Raw genomic sequence first — 12,468 nt, forward strand, 5'->3', positions numbered from 1 at the left:
TATAGGAGCCACACAATACTGTCTAGGAATAGAGGCTCCTGCATGCTGATAGACAATCTCTTAGGTCTGACTGCAAATTCATTACACTGACCATTCACCATTGTAGTGTCTCCAAAATGTGAAACAGATTACCACTCCACCACAGAACTGGCACAACTGGTGAACAGTCAGGCTGCTGAATATTCAGTCTAGAAATGTGCATCACTGGAGTGTGTTTCTAGCACTTCCCTACACTTGTGATAGTGGCCTAGTGGAGAGTGGTGTCTTCTCAGTCTGCACCGGGGAACAGCATCATTTACCCAGTTCCCGGAGATCTTCGGTCAGCTCGATCTCCAACTTCAGTTGTTGGCAGGTGTTGTTCTCCACCTGCATCACATTGTACAGTCGCAGAATCTGAAACTAACGGGGAAAGCCAAAAATTAGGCTTCTGTGTCACACAGTGGGACGCAAAAATGTTTCTTCAGGTCGTTTGGACATTTAACACCATTGCCAAAGCTGACTACCTTCTTCAAACACATAAACTGTGTAAAAGACAGATCTGCACATGTTCCTTCCCATCAACACCAATACCAGAGCTGGGCCAGCCCATATACCCTCCCTTCACCACAAGTGACAAAGCTGAGTTAGCTGCCATCCCTTCCCTTCATCACCAGTACTTGAAATGGGTCTATCCCAGTGGCGGCTGGAGACATTTGAAAGTGGTGCGGCGTAAACGTCAGGCATAACTTTTATATAGCAAATGATGTGAATAAGTTCAATGGACAAACCTGGGGTCCAGGGTGAGTCCCTCTCCCAAGAAAGAAATAAAAAATAGATTGGCAAATGGTGCATTTCAAAGCAAATGAATGTAGCGAGAAAGCAAGGCTTATAAAGCAGTGGAAACGTATAGTCTTAAACACATTAAAAACTGCCCCATATCTTCCTGCATTAATATGTTCAACAGTTACTGTAATGTGTACATTGTACAGCATGACAACTATAAAATGCACTGCATGCAGCATTAACTTTGGAAATATATGCTCTAACCAAACTTCGAGAAGCACCCACAGATGCTGGCTGAAACCAGTCACATAGAATTATGTGCAGACAGGTCCTTAAGTGAGATGAAAAAAGTGGGGGCTCTCTATAAAAGAACATGTGAAATACATTTCTGTGATTTCCATAGTGTGCCACCTGACCAGTATTTTGGTTTCTCTCTGAGATGTAATTTTATCCAGATACATGACACAACAACTGACATACACCTAAAGCCTGTCAGTATGATTGGCTTTGTCACTGGGTGTTGGCTGTTTAAGATACATGAGTAAAAACAATGATTTCTTATAAATAACTAACATTGAAAATGTTTCAATTCTGAAATAGTGTTATGCATACACAGAATTTTGTTCCTAATGTAAATAATTATCAAAAAACAATAACCAATGTATTTTAAATATATATAAACAATGTTTAGAAAAAATATATATCAATATTTTTATACAATAAATGATCTAATATAAATGTTTTGAATATCATCTGTTTATTTGGTGTTTATATCACTCATTTTTGTTTTTGTTCGCCCACATTAGCAACTGTTTATCGCCTTGCCTTAGGCATTCATTTTTACAATTGTATATTTCCTTGTTGAAAGGCAATCTTATATTGTATACAGGGGCCCCGTTCTTTTCCAAACTCATGGGCAGAAAGGCATACAGGGGACTTGAGCTTCACTTGAGATCAAAAGCGTCTCAGAGCGAGAGCCGCCTTGGAAACTCCAGCGTGCAAAACTGCTGACATTGTATGTTCTCAACAGTGGCGAACAGATCTAACCAAGGCGCTCCCCACTACCGAAAAAGACCTTGCACCACATCCGGTAGATGACACCACTCTTGATACGCTAGGCATCTTCACCCTGGCTTGTAGAGAACTGCCAGTTGTTGAACCACCAAGGAAATGCCCTGATGTTCCAGCCATGTCTAGCGACGCATGGCCTCTTGACAGAGGGTCCATGACCCCACCCTGCCCTGATTGGCGCAATACCACATGACAGTGGTGTTATCCGTGAACACCTGCACTAGTCTTCCCTTGATCGAAGGATAAAAGACTTTCAGTGCAAAGTGATCGAAGGATGAAAGGCTTTCAGTGCCAAACGAATCGACAGAAGCTCCAACAGGTTGATATAGAGCTTGTACTCTGCCAGAGACCAGAGGCCTCTGATCTCCACCTATCCCAGATGGCTGCCTCAGCCCAGGAGTGACGCATCTGTCACTACTGTCAGATTTGGTTGCGGAAGGGAGAGGGGTCTGCTAATGACCCCATTCACGGTTCGTTAACCACCACTGCAGATCTTTTTCAGTACCTTTTGAGAGCTGTACCATGTCAGAGAGATTCCCCTGATGCTGTGCCACTGGAACTTCAGGTCCCACTGCAGAGCCTGCATATGCAAGCATGTGTCACAAGCAGGGTGCAGGAGGCCATGAGGCCCAGCAGCCTCAGAGTCAGTCTCACTGAAACCCAGGATAATGGCTGAAATATCAGTATCATAGCCTGAATATCCTGGACTTGCTATTCAGAAGGATAAGCCCGAAACCGCACTGTGTCCATAGCAGCTCCTATGAAAGGGAGCGTTCGAGAGGGAGTCAGGTGTGACTTCGGCATGTTAATACTGACCTCCAGTGAATGTATTAAGTCGGACATAGGCTGGCGGTGGAAGACGACTGCCTGGGGGGAGTCCGCCTTCAATAACCAGTCGTCGAAATAGGGTAATACTGGCACCCCTGATCTCCACAGATGAGCTTCAACTATTTCCATCATGATGGTGGATACCTGAGGGGTGCTGGTAAGGCCAAAAGGAAGCACGGCAAACTGAAAGTATTCGTGGCCCACCGTGAACCGCAGGTAACACCTGTGGGGAGGCAGGATGGGAATATGGAATATAGGTCCTTTAAGTCCAACGCTACCATTCTGTCTCCTGTATTGAGGGCAGACAGAACTTGAGCAAGCATTTTGGATTTCTCCTTTTTCACGAAGAAATTGAGAAGGTACAGTTCTATAATAGGAACACAACCTTCTTCTGAAGCCAGAACCCTCTCTATGGCTCCCTTGGACAAGAGAGCTGCCACTTCCTGGTGGAGCAATGAGAGATAGGCCTCAATCAGCCTGTCGCAAGTGGGTGGCATGGGTGGAGGGGTGGTGACGAAGGGAGGGAGTAGCCCCTTTGAACAATCTGGAGAACCAGGCAGTTAGATGTTATCGATCTCCAGTGGTGCAGTTGATGGAGTATCGTGCCTCCCCTGATTGCCCATGATTGTTGAAGTGTGAAGTAAAGGGGCTTGGAAACTGCAGCTACCGGGGGAGTGGTGGACTGGCCCGACCTCTGGCTGATGACCTACAGCCTCTATGAGTACCGTGTCCTTGGCCACGCCAGGCCCGGAAAGCTTGTGTATTGTGGTTGTTGGTCGTGTAGAGACACAGCTGGAAGCCCCTTTGTGGTCACTAAAGAAGCAAAAGGCAGACTGGGGTTGGCGAGGGGTCATTGAAATGCCCAAGGACCTAGCCATAGCTCTGCTTTCCTTAAAGCACTCCAGCACTGGGTAAAGCTTTGTTTTCAAAGAGATGGGAGCCTGGACATCCACCGAAAAGCTGGTCATCCTTTGCCAGCCATTGTGCCACAGATGAAGAAACTGCTCTGCCTAATGAGTCGGTCATTTCAAGCCGATTACGGATTGTGAACTTAGCTGTGTCCTTCCCATCAGCCATAACTTGATAGAGTGTGGCTTGGGCCTCATCTGGGACCATACACAGCACCTGTGCAACAGGATCACAAAGAAATGGCAGAAAAGTCATGTGGTGTTCATGGATCGCAGTGCCAGGCTGGTGGAGGAAAACATTTTCTTGCTTAATGTGTCCATCCTTTTGAATTCCCTATCCAGTGGTGTGGTACTGGTAGGGAATGTGCCAGGATTTACACAGGAAGTGGAGGCTTGGAGCACTAAACTCTCCAGGGTAGAGTGCTGGATAAGGACATTGGGCTCTCATTGAGTGGGGCAATGGTGGCGGGCAATTGTTCTGTTCACAGGAGCCCGTGTGCAGGGCTTGAACAAGGCCCCAAGCAGGATGTCTGTGAAAGCTTCATTAACAGAGAGGAGGTTCTTTGGGGGTGACTACCGGCTGAAGCACCTCTGTCACGTCCTCCATAGTCACGGTAGGTGGAGAGACCAAGCCAGTATCTGAAGAGGTGTCCAGTCCACTGGCATTCACCAATTCCTCACACTAATCCACAATGGGGTACAGGGGCTGGTATTCATAATGGCCCGGCCATTCTTCCCCAAGTCCTAGCTCATAGGAATAAGGCTCAGGCCCCGGCCTGGATGGCATGGCTCCAGCCACACCAGAGTCAACGTTGGACGATGCCTCTATGGTTCTGGGTTGGATTTGGGGATTATAATGGGGATGATGCAGCCGGAGGGCTTAAGCGGGTACTGGCAGCCCAATAATGAGGTGCATGGCTTCATAAAGTTCACGAAGATGGGCGGGGGTCGATCTGGCTCCAAGAAACTCTGCAGGTGCTGAGACAGCCTAGGTTCAGAGTCAACCGTGAAGTCAGGCCTTGAGTGTAAATGTTCCTGTGTGTCGTCGGTTGACTTCGATGGACGGGGCGAAGTTTATGATTTTTTTGACTTCTTACTCTTCTTTTTGTGGGACTTACCAGAACAATACGACTTTGACTGTGAAAAAGATCGATGGCTCCGTGACCAGTTCCAGGGCCTTTTTCTCGACTGGGATCAAGACCATCGTGGCATAGTATGTTGAGCAGGAAGGAGCATGAGGGATCGCTCCCTCAAGGCATTTGGGTGCATGGCACAACAATCAACGCAGGTTTTGGCACTGTGGTCACACTCAAGGCACCAGAGACAAACAAGGTGAGGGTCATCTCAAACATTTGTTTGTGACATCCAGCTTTCCTTGTTGACATCCCTCCCACACCAGGAGATCAGTCTAAAAAAACTTTGACAAAAAGTTGAAAAGAGACAGTCAAAAAACGACTGAGGGTAGCTCCATCCGGATCTGCGCTGACTGGCGTGGAAAGAAAAGAAGTGAGGTCAGCATGTTGGGGTAGCACTTATATAGACACACACACACGTCACTTCCAGCGAGGACAATGCTATGCAAAGCTGCACAGCGCCACCTACCAGGGCGTACAGATACTGCTCACGAAGATTTTCCAGATCCAGTCTGACGCCTGGGGATAATCTTAGGTTAAGGAATCTACGGCTACAAGTCTCTGTCAAATACTAGGCTCACTCCACCAGGTAAGCCAAGAACTAGTGACTAACACCAAAGGATGCCTACTCCGAGGGCCCTGACTAATCATACCTGCCAGCCTCATAGTGCACATGGTGCATCTGACACACACCGGACTTAATGGGGCAAAGAAAACCAAAAATTGCCTCCCAAGCAAGGTATGGTTCTCGCTCATGAACGAGATGGTAGAGACTACCATACATTTGTGACAATGGTGCAAAGTAGCTGGTCCCCTTGACCCACCAGTGCTTGTGCTTACAGAACATAGCCGTCAACAATTGTGGACATGTGCCTGCCTCAATTTTGGCTGCCTCCCCATTGCGCGGTACACCCTGGTCCTAATAGATGATTACACCAAATACCCTGAAGTGGAAATTGTGACCTCTCAGACTGCCAGTGAGACCCTGCCAGAATTCGAGAAGATGAGGTCCTGACACGAGTTGTTGAAAGAACTCAGGACAAAAAATGGTCCACCCTTTCTCAGCCAGGAATTTGCAACATATGTACACTCTTGGAACACTAAACATAAGAAGGTGACCGCACTGTGGCCCTAAGCCAATGGGGACTCCAAGAGGTTCATGTGGATGTTTAAGAAAGTAGTTTTCAAATCCCATGCTAACTAACAAACACTTGAATGGGCCATATACACCTATTTACAGGAGTCCTGCCAGACACCACATTCCACTACAAACAGGCCCCAGGACATGCCATCATGAGTTGAGTGATAGCGGACACCATTCCCCATAGTCCACAGTGGTGACCTCCCCCCATTGACGACCACCAAACACTGCAGAAGAAGAAGGCTACCACTCAAAGTGGGAGCATCCACTGAGGGGCCCGAGAGTCAGATATTCGACCAGGAGATCCAGTGTGCATTAAGGACTGGTATCCTTAGAGCAAATTCCGAGCTCCAATTTGAACAATACCTGTGGGTCTTAGTTCAGCAGAAAGGAACCATGGTCACCGCATGATGCGAAGGAAAAGACGTCACCAGGAAAATATTTGTTTTTCAAGCTTACCAAAGTGGAGATTGGCAATGAGATGGCTGACCCTGGGAACTGATGAAGGGGCCACAGCACAGCCAGTATCCTGGATACCATTGATGAGTGAACCTGAGTTGGATCCTCTGCAAGTATTCGCCAATCCCTTAGCAATCTGCCTATCCCTCACAGCACAGCTCCAGGAAGGCTGGAGTGATCACACCAAATATCATCTGAGATAGAAACCCGGCGCCTTACCTCCAGCTCAAAGAGTCTGTACTGCGAAACTATGACTCATGTTCATATCCCAAAGCTCATGTCATGTGGAACAAATCACCTACCCTGCCCCCAGGGATATTTTGGTTTAGCCCACCATTGACATGAGCCCCTAAATAAAAGTGGAAGCCACGTACTATGAGGCAAGTACGTGTGACCTGTATCTCATACCCAACATGGCTCCTGTGTCCGTGTGCTTGTGCCAGAGGCACAGACGCTTTAAGGCATGGGCAAATAGGGCCAGGGCCTCAGCCGTTCAGGAGCACCCTGATAGAGCCATCCTTATCCAACAGCGTCTTTCTCTGATGCCCTGAAAGAATTCTTTCACAGATTGTTTTAAATAACGTTTTCCTTTAATTTATTTTTAATGTGGGAGATGTATGGGAGCCTATTCCAGACATGTTGCTGAGAAATGCTTATGTTTTTCAACACCATGTAACATTCATAAAAAAATTATTTTAGATTAAAACTGAACTTCACATATGAGAAATGGGAGCGGTCACAAATATTATTTGCAATAATATTAGTTAGCTGCTGCGGAATTGTAATACTGAAAGCAACCACCACTATTCCTGAGTATTAGATAAAAACACATTTACAATATGGACGAGTTTGCCTGTGCACTGTCAGTAACCTGGCCAAAGAGGACATGAAAGAGCTGAAACTGGATCATAAATTCAAAGCTGGTCAGAATTGGTGCCCCCAAAATTTGCTTGACCGATGGCCTCCGAAATACTTAACATGTCCTTGGACAGACGTCTGTGCGAAAAAACCAGCTGGGAGACCCCGGGGGCTGCAATCCTCCCAGGATTGGGCCTGGTATTTACTGTGCCATCACAAGTCCTGTGCAAGGCACCAGTACAGCAGGCTTCTGACTTTGGCCTAAGCTTCACTGTGCAGATGACGTAGGATCAGAAGCTGTGTGGGTCCAACCAATGAGAGGAAAATGGGGCCTCCTATATCCTTCATCGAGGCATGGGGGAGGGTTGGAATCTCAAGAGGTATATTGTTCAATCTGAAGGTATAGGGGAATATGGGGGCTTCCAGAGGAGGATTCTACCCACCTTGCAACCGAGACCACACCTGTGCACCTTTCCAAAGAAAAACCTTATGCTTTTGAACTGTTACAGCTCCAGTTTAATGCAAGGGACCAAATTTACAAACACAATCTGGACCGCAAACATACATTGAAGGTGCAGGAAAATGAAGGGGCACGGAGTCAGGAGGGCTATATCTGGCTGAGATTACTTTTTGCCCGACTCATTCGTTATCAGGCTATTAAAAATATTCAATAGAACATCCTCCTTCTAGCAACTAGATGGCACGCTTGAACTATTTAATAACACCTAATGCTAGTGGATGATGGTCACCAAAGCCGCATGACACCACCAGTGACGCAATAGCTCTGAATTAGTATAAATGGCCCCTCCAGGAACTGGATGGAAACCCTCAATGATGCTCATGAAAGACTATAAGGCACCTTCACTTATAATATTACTCTCTTGTACTATTAATTATTTAATATTATTTTAAGTGATGCCTCTGACCCTAACAGAGTGCTCACAAAATGCCACTTGACGCACTAAACCTCTAATGCCTTGATTACAGGTTAAGTAATACCACACCACATATTTTCAATTTCGCCCAGTAAATGCGGGTTTGGCACCCACAGTGATACGTTTTCTTCCATGTCTCGCAGAATTGTTCCATAAAACTCAGAAAGAACCTCATATTTGTCACCACACTCTCTGCCAGTATGGTGAAGGACGAGGCAGAGTGACTTGAGCTGTAATTCCCTCTTCAATGAGACAAAGGCATCCAGCTCCGTTCTGCATCCAAGGCTGCCATCTTGGATTATGTAGTCCATTAGCCATCGAACGTCTTTCCTGTCCCAGTCTTAACATATCTGAGGATATACCTAACCAATAAAATGCACTAACTAACTCATAGGGCACAACAAGAAACTTTACTTGACTCGTACAATCACTCCATTGCGGTATCCAAAACAACATAAACAAATTTATTGACTGTGAAATTCGATAAATCCATTCAATAATTAGAAATAAATGTCTGAGGATGTGCCCAGGTTTCTGCCCTACAAATCTCAAGAAGCGAATCACCACCTGCCTCAGCCCAGGAGGCTGAGAAGGGTCAGACTGAGAAGACCTGTAAGCCTGAGTAAAAAAATCCTTTCCCCCACCTACTTAAAGTAGGAGCAGGCACCTTTTCCCATTTGTTGACTGCTCCACATGAAACAAACTAAGAATTAGACAGATTAAAAGGTTGTGTCTTTGGGATTATATTAACAAATTCTGATCTTGAAGAAGATGGAAAAACCGAAGCACTCCTCCTTCGAAAACTGATATCTCGACTACACTTAGGAATGAATTTGGGATCTACCTGAAGTACAACCCTGTATGGGAAAAACCTCAAAGAAGGGAACATAATCAAAAGGACAGATAACTCCCTCGGTCTTCTGGCAGATGTAATCGCTCTGAAGAAGTGCTGTAAACTAGCATCTTCCTGTGGTTCAAACTGAGTCAACTAAAGGCCCATTAATCACTATCACCAAACCACAGGTTGGACCCATATTTGTGAATGGCTGGCTCCTGAGTCTAAAACTCGTAAGAAGGATACTAGTGTAAGAATCATGAGAAATCCTGAGATGGGCTTCTGAGCGCCTGTATTGCTAACCACTAAGCACTAAGGGTAGCAGGAGCTTATTCCTTCTCAAAACCCTCTTTCAAGACGTCAAGAACTTAAAATGATTAATGGAATCTGGGGCCACCGATTTCTCAGAACACCAAGATTTAAAAGTACCCCAATGTTACTTGTGAGATTTAAATGTAAATGATCTTCTGGAGTTTTGTATATCCAAGGCCACCTGATGTGAGGACCTCAACTTTTCCAAACATAACCTCTCCATTTCCAAGCTGGCAAGTTCAGCCTCTTGAGAACCTGAAAGTCGAGGATGGAATACTAAACGGGCAGGGGGGGGATGAGAGGGAGATGAAACTGAACTTCTACTGCCATCACCAAGATCAAGCGATACCATCGACGTCATGGCCAGAATGGAGCCACTATCATCATCTGAAGCTTCTCCTCCTGAATCTTCTGCAGCACCTTTAATGGGAGGAGTATTGGAGGGAAAGTATACAGTAGATGTTGAGGCCACAACATTGACTGCAAAAGGACACCAAGCATCCGAGAAAAAGAGAGGGAGCATTGCATCAGGAAGGCAAACAGGTCTATCTTTGGGGGCCCAAACCAAACTGTTGTATCTGTTGTAAATGAGATAGAGAAATGGAAGGCAAACTGCGACTCAAAGCATGTGCCTGAAAATTCACCTTGCTCTGAACGTAAACTGTACTCACAGCCAACAGATGATCTACTGCTCAGGAAAAGTTTTTAGTGGCCAGGTCGTTAAGTCCCCAACTCCTTCTGCCCGCCTGATGATTCGGTTAACAACTTGCTACTGATTGTCTGTTCTGATGACCAGAAGAAACCCTTCAAATATGACTGGAGAGCACTGACTTTTGAAATATGTGGGTACTGTTCCTCAAAGCGGTCAATTGGATATCTTTTCCCAGAAAATGAGGAATATGGGATATATCAATGTCTTTCCATTATTTCATGACAATGTCTCTAAAGACATCATGGAATGTAAGGTTGTCAACAGAAGAGGAGCAACACTGTGAATAAAGCTCCTCTTGCTTCTGCTGGGTCTGTTTAAATTCCAACACATTTTGAATATACCAACACTTTCGACAACTGCGAACCTTGAATGTAGCTCTTTTTGTGGTCAGACTCCTGCTCCCCATCCAAGTCTGCCCTGATCCTTTTTACAGCTGGTTCATTCAAAGCAGGGTCGACTGTCTGCTTAATAGCTGCAGAGTCCCTCTAGAGATCTATAGAACAAAATGTAAAAGCTGTAAGACTGAAACAATGAGACCTTCCAACAACAGGCAGCAAGTCCCAGCCGTGAACAGAATAAGGAATACATCCTATTTATATGCAGTTGCCTAGCTATCAACTCTTGTTACTCGAGATGCTTGAGCCAGACAAAAATGAGGCAACCGAATATCCGGTCGCTTGACCAGGAACAGCACATGACCAGAGTGGGAGCACCACCACATGCTGGTCTCTGCAAGACTACCTTCCCATAGCAAGACTTTTCCCTACCCCTGCACCGCAAGAAGTGAGCCTTGGGAGTGCCGCTCTGTAACTGTCGCAACGTGATGCACAGTGCAGTAAGTACATAAGAAATGCATTCAAAGAAAACATGCACAACTTACTACAACAAAAGGTTTACTTATCTGTCATACCATTCAAAGGTCGACAGGGAAAAATAATCAGGAGATTGGAGAGGAAAGGGAGGTACTTTTATAAGAAGGTCAGTCAACATAGAGATAGGACTCAAATTTCAAATTTTGTTGGGTTTACTTTAGTAGTGACCTGTTGGAAGCAGACTCCTCATGTATGCTAATACTGAGACAGGGAGGACGGACGATGGGTAATGCAGTCAGTGACAGTGAAGGTTCCATTAAGGAAAAATCTACAACAGAAGGTAGAAAGAAACAGAGGGAGGGAGAGCAAAGACGGACTGGACCTCCTGTATTTCGAGAAGTTTGTAGGGATGGTTATAATTTGAGGTGCCGCAATAAGATTAAAAAGTCGGAAAAAGGATCAGCATTCTGACAGCCGTTCTAAATGTTCTTCTCAGGTCATTGATGATAAACAAGCAGAGAGAGTGATTCTATCCGAGTGCTGAAGAAAAGAAGAGTACAGCAGGAAAAGTGGAACAAGACGAGAGACTGAAGTCAATGTAAAGAGGGAAGAGAAAGGGTTGGGCCTGAGACTCCAGTTAGAAAGAAGAAAGTAGTAGGAAAAACATGCAGAAATAGCTAGGGATACTCTAGAAAAATAACAGCCAATTCTCCAAAGGTTTCTGGTGGCTGATACTAGTTGAGAGTCCAGATAAGCATTTAAATCCTCCTGATAAGAGTTTATATTCTAGAGATACAGATTGAAGGGGATATACAATGCATCATTAAAGCAATCTTCTCTCCGCGTTTGAGGTTTTGATATCATACTAGCTGAAAATCACTTTATTAGTGAAGCACCCGGGGGAGGGGGGGAGGTTTAGAGTAAGTAATTAGGGTAGCTTTTTCTCACATAGTACCCGAAGATATCAAGGAAATTTACACCAGTGGATGGGATGTTAAACAGGAACCTGGCCTCATACAGAAAACACTGTGGGGTGGGATAAACCCTCTATTGCACATGTTAATCCCTTACGCAGTGAGCGTCAGGTGCAAGCTCAATACCCTTTAAACCCGAAGGCAAAGCATGGCATAAAATCCAAGTAAAACCAAAGGAAATGATGGACGGAGTGTTGAACATTGCAAGCACTCACCCCCAGTCAACTGATCTGGGTTTAATCCACCACCGTTCTTTAGCCCACTCTGCCACCCCAGTTCAGACATGGCCATATGCAAATCAGTCTGACCCTGTGCCTCATGGGAACAGTCCAGCCCGAACTGCCAAGCCATGTCTTCCCTGGACCGGAAACAAGCTTCCTAGGACCGGTTTCTGGCATTTCAGCCGTCTTCAGCCAGGCTTGCTTGAATCCAGTGGCAAAGTGAGCAAGGGACTCACGTCTGAGCATACCCTGCCAACTTATAGCGAACAAAGCAAAACCAAAGGAAATGATGGACGGAGTGTTGAACATTGCAAGCACTCACCCCCAGTCAACTGATCTGGGTTTAATCCACCACCGTTCTTTAGCCCACTCTGCCACCCCAGTTCAGACATGGCCATATGCAAATCAGTCTGACCCTGTGCCTCATGGGAACAGTCCAGCCCGAACTGCCAAGCCATGTCTTCCCTGGACCGGAAACAAGCTTCCTAGGACCGGTTTCTGGCATTT

The 12,468-nt window shown here is 45.7% G+C and overlaps 1 protein-coding gene across 1 annotated transcript in view; it reads right to left on the reverse strand.

Annotated features, from left to right (window-relative positions):
- The window catches only part of LOC146870299 (complement C4-B-like), a 332,560-nt gene that overhangs the window by 62,959 nt on the left and 257,133 nt on the right, over window positions 1–12,468 (reverse strand). Inside the window, exon 27 of the mRNA XM_085642540.1 lies at window positions 300–399. Coding sequence (XP_085498666.1) covers window positions 300–399 — 100 coding nt within the window. The remainder of the gene's footprint in view (window positions 1–299; window positions 400–12,468) is intronic.

This window comes from Triturus cristatus, chromosome 1_1, assembly GCF_964204655.1.
Source record: "Triturus cristatus chromosome 1_1, aTriCri1.1, whole genome shotgun sequence".
Classification (NCBI taxonomy): domain Eukaryota; kingdom Metazoa; phylum Chordata; class Amphibia; order Caudata; family Salamandridae; genus Triturus; species Triturus cristatus.